This window comes from Eschscholzia californica, unplaced genomic scaffold (genome assembly GCF_041429995.1).
Source record: "Eschscholzia californica isolate CP2 unplaced genomic scaffold, dmEscCali1.0.p SCAF_2, whole genome shotgun sequence".
Lineage (NCBI taxonomy): Eukaryota > Viridiplantae > Streptophyta > Magnoliopsida > Ranunculales > Papaveraceae > Eschscholzia > Eschscholzia californica.
Genome location: NW_028238309.1, coordinates 7548897 through 7566239, shown reverse-complemented (window position 1 = coordinate 7566239; position 17343 = coordinate 7548897). Strand labels below are relative to the sequence as shown.

General features: G+C 36.0%; 2 protein-coding genes across 2 annotated transcripts; both read right to left on the bottom strand.

Moving 5' to 3' along the window:
* Nucleotides 1-308: 308 nt before the first annotated feature.
* Nucleotides 309-4316, bottom strand: LOC147555808 (glucose-6-phosphate/phosphate translocator 2, chloroplastic-like). Its single transcript, XM_086663490.1, has 6 exons — nucleotides 3904-4316; nucleotides 3179-3787; nucleotides 2873-3098; nucleotides 2286-2505; nucleotides 1030-1243; nucleotides 309-673 (listed from the first exon to the last, which is right to left on the bottom strand). The coding sequence occupies exons 2-6, from the start codon at nucleotides 3704-3706 to the stop codon at nucleotides 662-664; spliced, it is 1200 nt and encodes a 399-aa protein (XP_086519616.1). The 5' UTR covers nucleotides 3707-3787; nucleotides 3904-4316; the 3' UTR covers nucleotides 309-661.
* Nucleotides 4317-6505: 2189 nt separating this feature from the next.
* LOC147555807 (F-box/LRR-repeat protein At3g58900-like) lies at nucleotides 6506-9174 on the bottom strand. The gene is made up of 4 exons (XM_086663489.1): nucleotides 8800-9174; nucleotides 7756-8708; nucleotides 7135-7293; nucleotides 6506-7056 (listed from the first exon to the last, which is right to left on the bottom strand). Exons 1-4 carry the CDS (start codon nucleotides 8810-8812, stop codon nucleotides 6772-6774), a joined length of 1410 nt encoding a protein of 469 aa, XP_086519615.1. The 5' UTR covers nucleotides 8813-9174; the 3' UTR covers nucleotides 6506-6771.
* Nucleotides 9175-17343: the final 8169 nt, after the last annotated feature.

Here is a 17343-nt window from a genome sequence, read left to right as displayed (position 1 = left end):
GATTTTGTTAAAAAAACAAAAGATGAAAGACCACTCTTGTCTGGTTTACTGAACCCTAACATTTGTATTTGTTTAATTCTCAATGGATCAGAATTATCGGAAACATAAATCACATCAAGCCACATAAAATTTCTATTCATAGTCAGCCTAGTGTTTCTTGTTCCATTTAAATCTCAGCTGTATAAGCATAACAATAATTGACATGGAGAGAGTATTTATCTGTTATCATGTGTCCCTTGAGGCTAGAAGGCATGATAGGAAAACCCATACAATAGAAGTTCAATTTCTACCCATAACTTTAAAAAGAATGAAAATGAATCATAGAAATTATTTATTGTTTAACCATGCTTTTGCTTATAGAAGAAACAGATATTCTTAATAGTTTTTTATTTGCTTCAACAGAGGAAGACACTTTATGCCCTAACAGGTGAAAGGAAATCTATGATCTTTACCTAATTAGACCTAAGTAAAGCTACAAAAAGATACTATTATTCACTTAAAGACATTATTTTATATCTACAAAAAGAACACTACTGCTTCAACTGAACAAACTTCAGATGCCTTGGTCTCGAAACATACTTGAACTCTCTGATATGATGCTATGGCTAGTCAATTACTACCCCAAACCTTTCCCCAGCCATTTTTCTTCTACTTTGTTTCTTTACTGCTTTGCCTGCTCAAACACAAAAGCAAAGTGAAATTGATATTACGTTTCTTTTAAAACTTCCAATTTTTTTTTATAGGATTCTAACGCGAACATAAGGTGCCACCTAATGCGAAACTCAATCAAGTTCCACAAGCCCTAACTATTTTAATTGACGGTACTTGAACTAGTTGAAGGTGGGATGGAGGAAGATAAACGATCAACACTTTGAACCAAGAAAATTAACTTAATAACGAGAAACGACTTAAGATGATAATCCTCGTAATTTAGTCATTTCCCTACTTCGAAACACACATATTATATGTATATATCATGTCAGTCAAAATATTTAGGGCAGTAAATTCACATTGAGAACGAAGCTTTACCTGGGAGTAGAGGAAGGTTCCAAGAATTGCAATACCGGCTCCTAGAGCGTTTACGGGTTGAATAGGATTGCGGAAAATTATGATGGAAGCGACAATGACAGATATTCTCTTCATCGTGTTTCCAATGCTAAATGTCAAAGGAGATATCTCATCCAAGGACATGTACGAAAACTGATTGTACAGGTGGTAAAATATACTCTGGGCTGCCACCCACCTTTATTCGGAACCACACAAATCACAAACATCAAATTCTGAATGAAGAAACTAATAAGAAAATTAGTTATTTTTCTCCGGAAAAAAATTAATGATATTCAAAATTTAACATCAATTAGTAGCACAGCTAAAATGTGAAAACCCTGCCATTTGGTTTCATTCATTCACACTATTAGCCAAAATAGGCAAAGACCAACATTTCAAGAGTCAAAATTTCGCCTAGTATAGAAGGTCCAAAAAGTACAACTAATTGGGAGATGTGTGTATATGGAACAACTAGAAGTTTGGTCCAACACACAACTAGCCAAAAGAAGTGTCTGAACAGTTTCCCCACGATTTCGTGCAACGAAAAGCTAAACCTTGTATAAAAAGACATGGTAGACGCTTTCAAAAGATTGGCCATACCCTGAACTTCATGCCCTAGCATGGACAGGTTTGTGCATATGGGGACCCCTTCACTTTCTTGAGGAATATCAAGGGTTTATCTTTTGTGAGAAACTTTTATTCTTTATATTCTCCGGTTCCTTATTTTGTATTCTTTTTTTAGTTTTCTTAATATATTCATTCACCATTGAGAAAAAAAGGGTTTACAACTCTGCAATAACGAGACCGCCTAAATAATGTTGGGAAAGGTTTTTGCAATAGGAGAAAGAATATCATATTTGTGTGTAATGCTGGAGGGGTTAGCACAACCTAGGAGTGTTGCCATTAACAACTTGAACTGTATCAACCTTCTCCATGAGAAGGTGAAATAGGATAATTTTTGTCTGAATTCAGAAAAAGTGGCCAAAAAATACACATGCCCTAGAATTGGAACAGATGATATATTAGGGCATGGCAAAATGGGATTAGTCGTTGAAGAACAAATATTTACCTCGTTTAAATTTCAAGCAACATGTTAACTCCTTAGTTTTTACTTTTCAAGTACAATTGTATGGAGTGTTTAGAGAACTAACTAAACATCAGTACCATATAGAGGAAGTTAAATGCAAGAAAATAAGACAAGAAAAAAGATTTGAAAGAAATTGTGGTTAGCAACTTACCATATGAAATTGGGTCCAATCTGAGCGACAGCTTGCTCCCAGCCAGCTGCCCACATTTGGGGACCCTCCACAGCAATAGCGAAAGGTGTGAGAATAAGGAGCGACATCATAGACAAACAAGCATAATAGTTCATTCCACCGACTGATCCTTTCATCCCTTTCTTCGAAAATATGTTTCGGAATACAAACGCCAAGTTTGATATCATAGCACCCATAAACCCTAATGTCACGACAAACACCAAACTCTTTCAAAATTCTGAAACAGCCCCCACAAGAATAATAACGAAAAAAAAAGAACCTAAAAGACGACACAAGTACGATACAAATCTCCATAATTGAAAAGTATCGACAGCTAGAGAACATCCTTGGCACTACTAAAAAATCAGAAGCCCATTTGCATAAAACACCCGTGACTACTGCTTCGGGAGAATCTTCAATGAAAGATTTACAGATAGTGACAGAAAAAAAAACTGAAATTCGGAATCTAAATTATTCGAGAACCGTTTCAAGATTGCAGAAGGTAATTTCAACTTTAAGAGAACTAGAAACAGAGCAACCAAGCTAAATGAAAATCCATAAATTCTTACCAATCATGTTGAAATTGAGTTCAGTAATAGCAGCAAGACCACAACCTCCAATAATTGGAAGAAGTGAAAGATAAACTGGAATGGGAAACGATTCCCCCATCAAAAACCTAGAAACCAGTACACTGAAAGCAGGCTCCCCACTTTTGATGATGTGGGTAAATGAAACTGCAACTTTTGACATACTCACAGTTGCAGCTACATGCCCTATTGTATGAGCAAGAGCAACCTAAAACACAAAAAAAAAAAATTAAACCAAAAACCCACAAAATTAAGAAAACCTCAAAACAAAAACCCTAATTTTCTTACCGGTAAGAGGGTTTTCCAGAACTCAAGATCAGTTTTAGGAGCTTCAGCAATTCGAGTAGCCCAAGAAATCAACATTATCAGAGACCCAGCAGCAAGAGAAAGAGTAGAAGTGAGCCATGGATAAGGAAAAGCATTTAAAACCTTCTTATTATAGATGTTGAAGACAACATTCAAAGCCCACCAAGTAGCAAAATAGACACTAATTTTAACCTTTTGAGCTGCTGCTGTTCTTGTTTCTTGATCTGGAAGTTCAATAGGTTGAGATCGGTCAGCTTCATAAGCTTTGCATTCAAAAGTTACTTCCTTTTTAGGGTTTGATGTTGTTTTAGAAGATCCAAAACTTTCAACAGATGAAATATAAAGAGGCTTCCTAGATGATAGAACAGAGTTATTATTCATGGTTTTTGCAGTCGGCATGGCTCGAAGCAACAATGACAGCCGTGGTTTTGAAACCCTAGATGGGTTTTGCTGGCGAAAAAATTCAGTAGCTGAAACTGCCGCTCCTGATTGCTTCACCGAACAGATCATCTTCTCTAATAGCCAAAAACACAAAACTTTACTGAAGATTTATCGACAGGTGGAGAAACTTAGAAACTGATTGCAGAAACCCTATAATCAAACAAAAAAGACCAATAAGTATCTCAACTGCATTAACCCATTAACCCAATAACCAGTAATCAAACGTGAATCAGTAGAAAACCTAAAAACAATAAATTAAGAACTACCTGAAACTTTCTTAAAGATCTGATCTTTTGAATAGAAATTGGTACCAATGGAGAAACCAACCCTTATATAACAGTGAAACTGAACGTAATCTCTTTAAAAAAAACCCTAGAAATCTGAGAATCTAGACAGACAAAACCAGGGAGGAAAATGAGGTATTTATGTTTGAGAATCAATGCTCTGTTTGGGTTTTGAAGAAGTTAGACGTGGAATGAATAAATAAAACAATGAATGGAATTGGAAATCTTTTTTTTTTTTTTTTCTTTTCTTCTGGTAATCTGGTCCGTGAAGAAGAAGGAAACTGATGGAGATATTATTTTCTGTCAAGAGCTAAGAAATACAGAGGAGTATTTATAATTCCAAAGCTCAAGAGGCAGAAACTACTCTGTACTTGTCACAAATGGGCATAAATTGTTTAGTATATACCATTTTTGAACTTCAATTTTTACCTAACCACAGAATTTGGCCCCCATATTTGTCCACCATAACAATATGACTCCCAAGACTATGATTCTGTTAGTCAAACTTGAGGGTCAATTCCTTTTTCCCTTTTACTTTTACTTTTACTCATTCCCTCTCTCCCTTCCTCATTTTTTTTTGTCTCTATCACTCAATATCCCACGGAAGCTTCAATGGAAGCTTTAGATCTAAAGTTCCATTACACTTTCATTTGAAGCTTCAATAAAAACTTTAGGACTGAAGCTTCGGTCTTCCATTGAAGCTTGCATTTGAATAAAGTAGTGGTGGCGAGAGGAAGAAGAAGAAGGAGGCTGAAAAAAAAGTTAAATGTTGCAGGCAACAACAGTTTGTCTGTAGTGGCGATTTTTTTTGTCCATTTCCCACGATAAAGGGTAATTACAAAGAGAAAAACATCTTGAAATAAAGGGTAAAAAGAGAAAGAAATATTGGAATGTTAAGCTTGATTTACAGAATCACGATCTTAGAGACCAAATACGGGTGTTAGACCAAGATAGGAGACAAATTTTTCGGTAGGTCACAAATTAGGGGCTAAATTGACATTGATTGTATGATTTATTAGCTTCATTTATCCCATAGTACGTTTTACTTTTGATGGTTTTGCTACAATGTTTTTGGGTGGCCTTGCCAAAGAGATGTATATCTCTTCTAAAATTTAGAATCAGATGTTTGGGAGTAGCTTAACTCATGAATTATCTTATAACTCTCAACAAAAAATCGATTACCATATGTAATTTGTAAGTTTTACGGTAAGTCAAACATAAGATTTCTGAATTTTTTTCGCGGATGCGCAACCAACTAAATAAACAATTATTTACAATCGGATGTTAAGTATACAATCTAAACATTTGTACAATGGAATTTTCTCAACTATTGAGTTAAGGGTTGATATTTCAACAAAAAAAAAGTTAAGGGTTGACATCTCAATGAGGTATCTTCTATGGGGGGCAAACAATAAACATTTTTGTTTAAATTCAATGCATATTCCATCACAACATCACTAGTGATGAAAGCATATCCGTTTATCTTTCTCTTTTAAAAAACAAATGACAAACTTAACATTAATTTAGTTGAATTTGACATTTTAAAATTATAAATATGTAGAAGAAAACCAAAACAAAGTTGAAACTTAAAAATAATAATATTAAAATTAGTACATAATATTGGGAATAATAATTTGACACATAAATAAATATATTTTAGGTAGTGATCACGTGATAAAGGTATGGTCAAATTGTCCAACATTCACCCCTTGGAGTGGGGGGCAGCCTCTTGAGTCCTTGGCCCAACATGGATCTCATGGGTCACTCATTCCGCTCAGCGTCTTTGAACGTACAAACTTTCCTACTACAACGTGCCCTAATTCAAGAGTCGCCAAATTTTCTCAACTACCCCCGTCGAGGGGTATATACTTTGGGATAGTTTTAGATTGACCTCAAATAGGTGACCATTTTTTTGTTTTTGGGTGGGTCTATAGGCGCTAGGGCCGAGCAAAGAGCAAAAGGAGAGAGCGTCTTTGGAGACGCGCTTTTTGTTGAACTCTTAATATTTGACCTATTTTCATTTTAGGTTCTTTATAGGTCATCAAATTTTGTTAAATTCTGTCTGTCTCTGATTTTAGTTTTTCTACCTGTTCTGGTTGGCAGAATGAATCGTGTCTTCATCAATACCGAAGCCTTTTGATTTGCTTGTGGACCCCCTGTCAAGAACAAAGATTGGTAGAATGAATCGTGTCTTCATCAATACCAAAGCCTTTTGATTTGCTCGTGGACCCCTGCCAAGAACAAAGTCTTATGTGTATCAAGTTTGGTTTGGGTGTCAAAATCAAAGACAATATTGGAAACTTGGGTTGTCACAACTTCACTGAATATCCATTGATTTCATTATTAACAATAGTTGCTACTTTGCCTTTTTGGGTTAATTATGTTCCAGATAATGACTCTAAGGTATGATTCTATGGGCCTTTCTCGGTTATTCGAAGAAAGTCGAAAATCAAAAGAATTATATTTGGGATGTTCCCTTGATCACTTAAATGTAGTGAAAATCAGTTGGTTTGAAGGTTGTGAAGATGAACTAAATTTGTGAAACTACTTCTGGGAATTGGAAAGAACATATAGAGAGAAACTGTTGAAGTCAAAGGCAAGACATGATTGTGATAACTTATAAGCTACTGATGTTTCCAAGGGCTTCTGTTGGTCACTTGGTTGCATAAAAAATCTAGAGCTACAAAAAGTATTTGTTTAAGACTTCAAGTTCATACCAAAAGATTGATTTGTACAAAATCCACCCTAGATAGAGCAAGCGTTGCCATCTTCAACTAAAAGCTTTTCATTGTCTTCAACGATAATTGATTCAAAAGAGGTGAAGCTTCAGAGACTGATCTTCGACAGTTTTTACGACCATGAAAGAATCTTTTTCCCAATAGTCCGCTTTAAGCTTACAAGCTTCTTCATTACTTCACGCCCATTGTCGAAATCACTTGCTTTGGCTAGAATAACTTTCTCGAGTCTCTCCATATTTTTGGCATTTCCAGATAGAAGATTCATGAATTCGAGCTCATCCTCAGTACCCCCAAAGCCGTTCATTTTCACTACTTTGATGTGATCATGACAATATTCTAAGCACAACTTCTTAGATTCTTGATTTTCTTCCTTGCACGAGTCGTATTTGGGAGATTGCTAAACATTAATGAGAACCAAAGTTAGCTTTCATGTGTTGTCGGCAACGAATATAAATGAAAAATGTAACAGAATTACCTCAATATTTATCACAAGAGATTCTAAAACAGGAGAGCTCTTGAGTAAGCAGGCTATCACTAAGAAATGCTTTTTGTTTCTAGCCGAGGTAACTACGAGCTTGTTGAGATTATGAAACGTCGGTAGTAACTTCAGCAAATCCGGTGCATTTGAGAGACGCTTTGTCAACAAGTAAACACACCATGAAACAATCAAACACAACCACAAGAAAACAAGTAAAAGTAAAGACGACTAAAAATTACATCATATAGTGCACAGACCAACCCTGTACGTAGTTGACACGATTTAAACTTCTTGGCAGAAGCTCAGAGTAGTTTACTTATTAAAAACAAGGTCCTGGCAGCATTCTTATTGTGCCCGGTTAAGGTGGCCTTGGAACCCGGCTTTAGGTCATCACAGTTCTTGTCACTTGAAATAAGGGTTCCCAGTCCCCACAGCAACTTCACTGTGGTCGGCCTAGGTGGTCATGCAACCTGTCACTAGGTCTTCACGTTTCTCACCATCACGAAAATGGGACTTTCTAATTGTTATATTTTCGTTTTCTCTAAAGTTTTCCACAAGATAATTCCTAATTTATAGGAGTATGGATTGAATGTGAAAGGTAAGAGAAATAGAACATACCTCAATAGTCAAGTCGGACAATGTAAGAGACCTTGCAACTGAAACCCCTCGAAGAAGTTTACACACACTCCGGTAAGATTTTTTGAACCTCATACTACTACATTTACCTCTCATTTTGGTATCAATAGATGCATCATTCAAAGACGAGAGCTTCTCTGTAAAATAGTTTTGAATGTAGTAGTCTACGTACTCAAACGAGGTGAGAACCGGTATAGATATCTTGATTTTATAGTCATTTGAAACACAATCACATAGAGACAAAGTCCTAATAGTCGGAGAAGATATGTCAACTACGGTATCCGACCACCGACATCCATCCAAAATCAAACTTTCAAGTACTGGGCAATTTGAGAGAAGTTTCCGAAACAAACCATTCATACTAAAGCAAATGGATTCAAGATGAAGGGTTTTCAACTTAGTAAAACAAATTGAAGCAGGGAGTACACTGATGATTGAAGCGATCGACTTCAATTTCAAGGAAACTAAGGATTTACAAGTGAAAAGGCAATGGGGTAACCTAATACTACATTGATCCTTTATATCAAGACATAATTCTTCAACATTCTTCTTAATTGCAACATTAACCCAAGTATTGATATGAGAAATATCACAACCTCTACAAGAAAGACTAAACTTTTGTAACTTTGATAGTTCATGTAATAGAAGTACTTTATTCACAGAATCCACAAACTTCATCTTTTGAATTAAAGCTCTTTTGGTATTAGTTATTGAAAAATAACATTTACCATCATCAAAATCTAGGGTAGGCAAAAAAGTCCATAGATATCTCCATTTTGTTGATAAAATGCTTGTTCTAACTGCAAATTTTGTGGGTAGGAAAGATAGAATGTGTAAGAGAATACACTCTGGTAAATCACTAATTTGCATGTCATGATTAAGCTTTTGTTCTTTAATTCCTCCATCTAATCCCATCTTTTTTGATGATGAAAACCCTAATAACAAAATACCCAATACGAAATTTTAATGAAAAACAATGGGAAAATGACCAGCATCATCATACCCATGATAATGAAAGATTTTTACCTGTCGACTTCATTGGTATTGCGGCTTCCTATTTCTATTAACCCTTCTCCCAGAAAACCCCAATTACTTAAACACTTCTCTCTCAAGATTCTTTCTTTTAGAGGTTTTTAGACTGAATTCTCCACCATTTTCTTTCTCTCTCGCCGCTTCGTATTTCTCTTTCTTCAAATGAGATACTGAGAATTCAGCCAAGGTTTAAACAAGAACCAACCTTATTCCTTGTTTTTAAGGGATTTTGCATATTAGAGAGCTACTATGGGACACCTACACTCCCCGTTTCAAATTAAGAGACTCAGATCTAAATTCTTATAGTATTTTCACATATTTTTTTCTTTTACTTATACACTCGTTTGATGCTCAAATTAGTGAGATTCCTCTTTTTGGTCTAAATTCAATGAGATTTATTTACCGAAAATAAGTAGAAGAAAATTAGATTCTATCTATAATTTTTGAGTTTATAGCCCAAAAAACGGATCCTAATAGGAGATATAGTGCTCTATATTCTATAAAGGGTTTCAAAACCAAAATAATAATATAAATGGATATCTAGTCCATTTGGTCTAGAGAGAAAACACAAATCCCTAGAATACCAAATAAATCATAATTCCTAATCTAACCTTCCTCATATATTATAACTGATTTATCTTCAAAATCCATAAAGATCTTCTTCCATTTTTATCTCCCACACTCTCTTTCCAATCACGTTTCTAAACAGAAAAATATATAGTATTATAACTGATTTATCTTCAAAATCCATAAAGATCTTCTTCCATTTTTATCTCCCACATTCCCTCTCCAATCACGTTTCTAAACAAAGAAACGTGATTCATTATTTATCAGTAACCGAAACCTCTTTATTCTCTCTCTCTAAATCCGATTCACATAACAAAACCTCCATTAAACTCAGAAATCTTGTTTCATCTTCATTAGATTGTTTTTCAAACATTCATCTTCTAATCCAGTACACAAGTTCAGAACTCCATTTCCATTTATATCTCTTCATATCAAGTTTATTTCAAGATGACAAGATCTACAGTTTCATCTTATTATAAGGTAAGAAACCATCTTTCAAATTTATGTTTTCGCTTAACATCTTCTAACATTTATATGATTTTGTTTATAAATGGTTGTAATCACTTTATCATTGAATCATCATATAATATTTCATTAGATTTAGTTTTCCTATTGATAATAAATCGTTTTAATTATTTTGTTTACAAACCAGATTTTGATCTCTTTCTAAAATCGGAACATCTTTCATTCTCTTTTTCATACAGAAGATTTCAGATTTGTAATTTAGATTTTCTGATATTAGGTTTTTGATTTTCTGACATTTCTTCACATCAGAACTTTGCATCCGTACAATTTTTTATCAAGATATTATTCCGTACGGTTTCTCTTAACAGAATGTACATTATAAGTAATTCGTATTAAATTTTTCACACTTTAAAGTACATTACGCCAATTTCGGACTCGTCATTGACTCTTCTCTCTCACTTGTGTATACACAACCCTAGACTTAGTCAAACTTGACTAAGTCTTAGACCATTTTGACTTGGACCAAAGAGAGGGTGCTCATAAATTTCTCTTTAGCTTGTTCTTCTTCTTTTCTTTTGTGGGCTTGATTTGGACTTGGGCTTTGCTTCAGAAACAAGGAGGGTGCCTTCATACTTGATCTCTACAAATCTAATTTCAAGAGACGACTTTTGCTTCCATCTTCCATAATTTCTCCGCCCGAACTCTGATTCGAATTCCGTTTTCACCGTCGGACTCGTCATCGACTCCTCTTGTCATTTGATTTGCTTGAAATCTTTTTCTCTCGTTTTGCGCACATGAAATGATAATGACAATTCGCTCTCTTTATTCCGATTTACATGTTTATCTCCAAATATGATACCTAAAAATAAAAACACATAAATAATTAGAAATAAAACCCGAAAAGAACTAACTCATCAAAGTTAAGTGACCTAAATGTTGCATTTTCACGCCACATCACCGTGTCGTGTCTTGCCTAGACCACAAAGTGTGGGCACAGAAACGCCCCGTGGCGGTTCTGGCCGTTGTTGTGTCGGGTCGTGGCTAATGAGCCAACTGTTGCTGGCTCATTCACGAATTATTTATTTATTTGTTTGTAAACAAAAAAAGTAACAAACGAAAACACTAAATATTTTTCAAATCAAATGTTGTGATCTTTGTTTAAAATCTAGAATCTATGTTTATTTTATTAATTAATAATTTTATTAATTAATAACTACTTTCAACCAAATGACAATATTCTTTTATAAATTGAGTACCCGTTTCTAACGGGTTAGCGTGGTGTGGCGGGTTAGGAACACTACGGGCCGTGTTTCCGTTCCTAACATGTCGTGGTTGACGGGTCTAGGAGGTAAAAATCTCAGACCCGCCACGACCCGTGATGGATCGGCACGACACGGCACGCGGCGTTCCTTGCCGTGTCATGTTTCCTTATAACCGTGTCGTGCCGCTCCGTTTCTGGACCGACACAACCCGTTGAGTACTCTCCAGCAGTAGTGACCGAAAAACCAATTGTAAGTATAACCCATAAATGAGGTAGACTTTTATGAGTACCCAATTGAACAAAAAAGCTTATACTGAACTTTAATTTCAATAAAAAGACTTGTTTTAGCCTACCTAAATTTGAGGCAATACCATAGCTTGAGGTTGACAACACAAATTAGTTTGGCAGGAACTTGGCCGATCTTTAGGAAAGGATGCGGCTACTGGGAAGGGTGTGCTCTTTGCAATAGAGGTATTGCTTAAAGACTACTGGAAAAACATTTCGGCCAAGGATTTGTTATACAAGTAATCATTTCTATCTTGCAATTTATGTTCGTCAAACCGTAAACTATAAACACTTGCTTATTTGGATTTGTTATACTTGGAAGACCTCATGTTGTTCCTAATCTTCTCAAGTTTATCTATCCGCTTCAGCCAAGTCGATCGAAAAAGGTGATTTTTTAGGGTTATTTCCCAAATAGCTCCCAACTTTGTGACCAACTTCCTGCCTAGCCCCCTATTTTATCAAAACTACCCAGATGATCCCCTTTTTCAGATGTTTTTTTGTGTCAAAAAGACAAATTATCTTTATGTCCTTTTAGGCCCCATATATAGTTTGGAAATAGTCTTAAAGGACAATTCTAAAAGCACTCTCATTTCTAATGCCGAAATTACCTTAAAATCTTAGCTTGCGAAGCTTTGCAAACCGATTTGCACTGCTTTTGCAATCTGGTTTACAGAGCTTTGCAAACTGGTTTTCACTGCTTTGCAATCTGGTTTATAGAGCTTTGCAATCTGGTTTGCAGAGCTTTGCAATCCCGTTTGCATTGCTTTGTAATCTGATTTGCTTTGCGATGACTTTGCACACACTTTGCAATCTGGTTTGCAGAGCTTTGCAAACTAAATTGCACTACTTTGCAATTTGATTTGTCTCGCAAAGCTTTGCAATCTGGTTTGCAGAGCTTTGCAAACGGGTTTGCAATATGGTTTGCAATAAGGTCAGTTTCGTCTTTTCCCTATATTAGATTATTTACAAAAATGCCACAGGGAGCTGAAGCCTATAAAAAGTTGATAACTCCTTTTTAACCAAAACTCAATTTTTTTGGGGAGTTTTGGCCAAATTTCCCTTTCAGTTACCGTTACAACACCGTTTACTAGTCATCGCCTCTCTCTCCTCCACCTCATCACATCTCTCTGCCACCTCATCAGGGGCGAGCCCACATAGGGGCATGTGGGGGCACGTGCCCCCACAACCCTAATGTAGCTCATTTATGTCATATTGAAGTAGCGATCCTATTATATACACACTATTCCCTCTTTCAAACAAAATCTTTGCCTAGCTCAATTGGTGAAATACTTGAGTTCCATAATAAAGGTTTTGGGTTCGAGTCCCATAAAAAACATTCTTTGCCTTGTTTGGTTTAAAATTTTATACTTACTAAAATAGCCTCGTAGGGATGATAAGTTTTCTAAATAACCCCATTTTTATTTTGTTGGCTTTTTTCGTGACTTGTATTTTGGAATTTAAAATTTTCTTTTTATGCGTTTGTCAGATTTGTCATAGTAAACATGTTATTACAAAGAAAATTTTATTTTTCATCTTTCCTTCCATTACGATCACTTCCTCTTCATTGTCTCCACCATCGTCTCATCTTAATCTTGACCACTATCCCTAGATCTCCTCTTTTGTTATCTATTTTAATATTTTTTGGTAGTGTAGTTGAGGAAAGATCCCCAAAACATATTGGTGAGTAAATCAAATAGATAGTTTGTTACAACTCAAAATTACCATGGAATATCTTAATTATAACTAAAACTTTGTCAAGAGTTTGCTTTTTTTTTTTTTTTTTTTTTTTTATTATTACCTGATCGTATACTATGACATTCTTTCATTAATTATAACTAAAAAGTGCCCCCGCACATAACAATTTCTGGCCTCGCCACTGCACCTCATCACATCTCTCTGCCACTTCATCTTCTCGCCACCTCATCGTCTTCACCGGCGAAGATCGCCGACCGTCGACCTTCAAAGAATTTTTTTTTTCCTCTCTCATCTATCTCTCTAATTTTTTTTTCTTCTCTCCTCTCTCTCTAAAACACTACGGTTTTCCTTCGCCGAAGTTCGTTGAACATACCTTGAAGGTTGGTGCACTTTAGTACTGCAAATAGAAGTGTGAATATTAGTGTTTTAACCTGAATTTCTTGAACTGGTGTGTTGTATTAGTTTGATTATTTTTTTATTTTCTTAATTTTGGTTCCCAATTTTTTTTATAAAAATAAAAATATTTCCGACGGTACCATTGTTATATGTCGTCGAAAATACTTAGATTTCCATTGTCAGTAGGGGTGGAAATGTTGCCCGCGAGCCCGAAGCCTCCAATGGGTACCCGAGCCCATGACTGACCACGGGCACCGCTACTCGTTGCGGGTAGATCCCGCCCGACCCGATGAAATTAGGTGGGCGGGCGCGGGTTAAAACCCTTGTCCGACCTCCCGTCCATACATGAGTCCAATAGGGCAAGTCCGATGGGTGCCCCTATATATTCGTCCGTTTGTGGTCCATTAGGAAGCTTAAAAGAAGAAACCCACTTCAAATCTTCAATAGGGCGGAGAGAACGTATGTCGTTAGATGAGGGATCTCTAAAATCTATTACTAAGACCAAATACACGCATATATAGATATAAATATATCAGTATTTGATCGATATAAAATATAACATTAACAATCTACTGAAATGTGAAAGAAGAAATGAATTGATTCCCTAAACAAACAAATAAATAAATGATTCAGACTTGGATGCAGAACTATGCCCGATACCCGAGCCGCCCGTTGCCCGACAACTCGACTTCTTTAGCGGGTGTGGGCGGGCTTTGGGCAGAGGAAAATTAAAACTACCCGCCCGATCTACCCGACTACCCTCATAGCCAAAGAGAAGATCTATCCGACTCGCCCGAGCCCGAAGTGTTTTTACCCGTGGGCGCTCATACCCACCTGATTTCCACCCCCACTTGTCAGTATCCCACAACTATTTCCGACGGAATATATCAAACGGAGCCATCAAAACTAGTTTTTCCTACCGGTGGCCTTCGTCGAAATAACTATTTACTACGCCTCTATTTATGACGACTTTCCGACGGTGAAAAATCGTCGGAAATGACTGTTCCCGACGGAATTTTTTGTTTTCGACGGTTTTATGACGTTGAAAATAATCCTCATTTTTGTAGCGAATATATGTAAAAGGTGATAAATATCCATAGTTATTGATCGTATCTCCTCGGGGATCTCATATATTAGCCTATTAATTGTTCTGGTAATGATTCGAGCATCATCTTTAATAATACAGTTTTGTATACCAATATGAAGAGTCAATGTTAGATCGTGGTAAAATATACCCCTGCTTCTGTTGTCAAGATAGAGGTGTTGTTTAGTAGTGTTGAGTAAACACCAAGACCGAACTGTGCACATGCAGAGCCCCAACATTGATCTTCAAATGATTGTGGGGAGGTGAGAGTCATGTTTGATGTATAACTGTCGATTGAGACAGTGGGTTGGAGCCCCTTAACAGTAGAATTTGAAGATGAGGTGAGTATTTTACCCGAATAGCGTTAAGGTTGAAACCCGATGTGAAAAATATAATAGCATTACACTATTTCCAAATGTTTCACATCGAGATACTAGCTCTGGTAAACATACTATAAGAATCAGACGTGGTGATCCACTTTCGAGCTAGCTTTAAGAGGAGGTTCAACTAATGTGTCAGTCTCTAACACCAAATTGGGAAAATACGTTGGAGATTCGCGGGTATGTTAATAATTGATGGTAGTCAGTTTCTATAGCACTTGCACATAATTAACGAACAACTGCAATCTATATTAGATATAAAGCTTGCAATATTATTTCTCACTAGTAATCCTTGACGTATAATTTTTCTACACAAATTTCGTATCTTAGGGGTATCCAAAATGTATTCTAGTTGAACTCGGATAGTGTGTGTGGTGGATGGTTGATGTTCATCAATTTTTTATAAAAGGATCTCCCACTGAATTTTCCTGATTTAGTAGGAATCCAAAGTAAAATATCCTGAGTTTCCATCTGAGGTATGTGTAGTTGTAGGATTTTAGAAGTACTATCTTCATCGAAGAAGCCCCTAATAACAATTGCTTGATCATTGTACTGTCACGAAGTAACTTTAGTAGCAAATATAGTTCAAGCTTTGATAAAAAAAATAAAATATGTCCAGACTATGTTAGGAGAAACTGACTGCCCTATTATTAGTGTTTGGATTGATTTGGTTTAGGTTGTCGCATGGATTGTGTGTGTCCCTTCCATTTAGGGTCTTTGTGCAGAAACCAGTTCTGTTTTTGGCCAATTTGGGCAGTCAAACGTTGTCCAAATAAGGATCAAGATGGACGATTGAATTCGTCTTGTCGAGCTCTTGAATTTAGACATAAAGTTTGTCAAAATCTGACGTTATATGAATGAGTTATCATTGATTTACTTGTGAAATAAATAATGACAACTACAACGTGTAGTTTTATTATTAGTACCGTATTGGCTAATTAAGGAAAGTTCCTACTTCTTTTTATAGATTTTTTCACATACTAATAGTAGATTCCTTGAAACAATGGGGTGGTTTGCGTGGTTTGCACGTCGCTAGGAGCGATTGGAGACATTCGTTTTTAAGATCAGAGGTTTGATCCGACGGTGGAGATGTAATCAACGGATCTGGGCGATCCGACGACCGATATGTTGGGCGCCTTCTATGATAGATCCGTTGAGGATCTAACGTTCGAGGAGTGTGACTGGAAACATCCATTCGTCTATAGGCACCCATACCAAGTGTTGTCAATACCCCTGTAAATACCATGAGAATTCAGCGAAGTGATCACATCAATTTAGTATTTTCTGAGCATTCATTCAAGCATTAGAGTTTAAAGTTCATTATTCAGAAGTTCGTATTGCTTACAAAGTTCGACACACTATCAAAACTAAGAGGTACCGTCTTTAACTTGATACGTAGTCTTTTTTATCCCGAAAGACATACACCATTTCTGTTGGTACTAATATACAAAGTGTAAATTGTCTTAAAGACAGAGGTATCCTCGACTCGGATATTTGTTACATTTAATTTTTATTTTTTAAAAAATCATTGTTTTCATCTTTCTCAATTAGAAGATAACTCTTTCTCTGATTTATCAGATAGAAAGAAAAACTAAAGTGATTGTACTCTGTTTTCTTTAAACTTTAAACAGAAAGATTAAGAATTGTTATCTTAAAAAAGAACCAAGGAAACAACACTCGCATATCTAGTTTTCTTGTATTCTTTCAAAAAAGTATTTCTATTTTCTCTAAGTTCCAGTTTATGCCAAACTTCATGATAACCGAAGCCATTCTATAGGTCGAAATCGAGAGTGAAAGCTTGAATCAACCACAATCAAGAATGTGACACAAACTCTGAGGGAGTACATGTACTCAACAAGATCGGTGGGGATATCTACACCATACTTTGATTGTGTCAGCAAACGGTGGTCAGTAGAAGTGGCTTCAATACCCAACAAATATTGAAGATGAGCCATATTTTTCCTACTAAATTTTGAGTCCAACTTCTAAATTATATCAACAAGAGTCTTCGAGATAACACCCACCATCAGAATAATATCAGTGAAATATAGTAAGTAAGAAAATATTAGCCAATGAGGTAGGTATGATGAACAGTGATCTAGCTAGTCACGCGAGCTAATACGAGATCCTAAATGTATCAGAAAGGTACTGAACCACAAACAAATAAAGCCTGATGAGAACCACAAACAAATAAATATACCGAGTAGAGCGCTCATACCCTTAACGTTAAGCCATGCAAACTTTTTCATGACTCATGCAGAAAAACATTTTTAACGTCAAGCTGTAAAATAGACCACCTACCTGAAACAACCGAAGATAATATCACACGAAAGTGGTAGGTTTTACTACCAGACAAAACGTCTCACCAAAATAAAGACGCCGGTTTTGATTGAATCCCCAAGCAA

Excerpts from the sequence above, each read along its gene's own strand:
- LOC147555807 (XM_086663489.1), bottom strand. Across the intron at positions 7,294-7,755 it reads TGTCCGACTTGACTATTGAG|CGTCTCTCAAATGCACCGGA; the intron begins GTATGTTCTATT and ends TTGTTGACAAAG. Across the intron at positions 7,057-7,134 it reads CTCTTGTGATAAATATTGAG|CAATCTCCCAAATACGACTC; the intron begins GTAATTCTGTTA and ends ATTAATGTTTAG.
- LOC147555808 (XM_086663490.1), bottom strand. The coding sequence starts at position 3,706 with ATGATCTGTTCGGTGAAGCAATCAGGAGCGGCAGTTTCAGCTACTGAA. Across the intron at positions 3,099-3,178 it reads TCTGGAAAACCCTCTTACCG|GTTGCTCTTGCTCATACAAT; the intron begins GTAAGAAAATTA and ends TTTGTGTTTTAG. Across the intron at positions 2,506-2,872 it reads ACTCAATTTCAACATGATTG|GGTTTATGGGTGCTATGATA; the intron begins GTAAGAATTTAT and ends TCGTGACATTAG.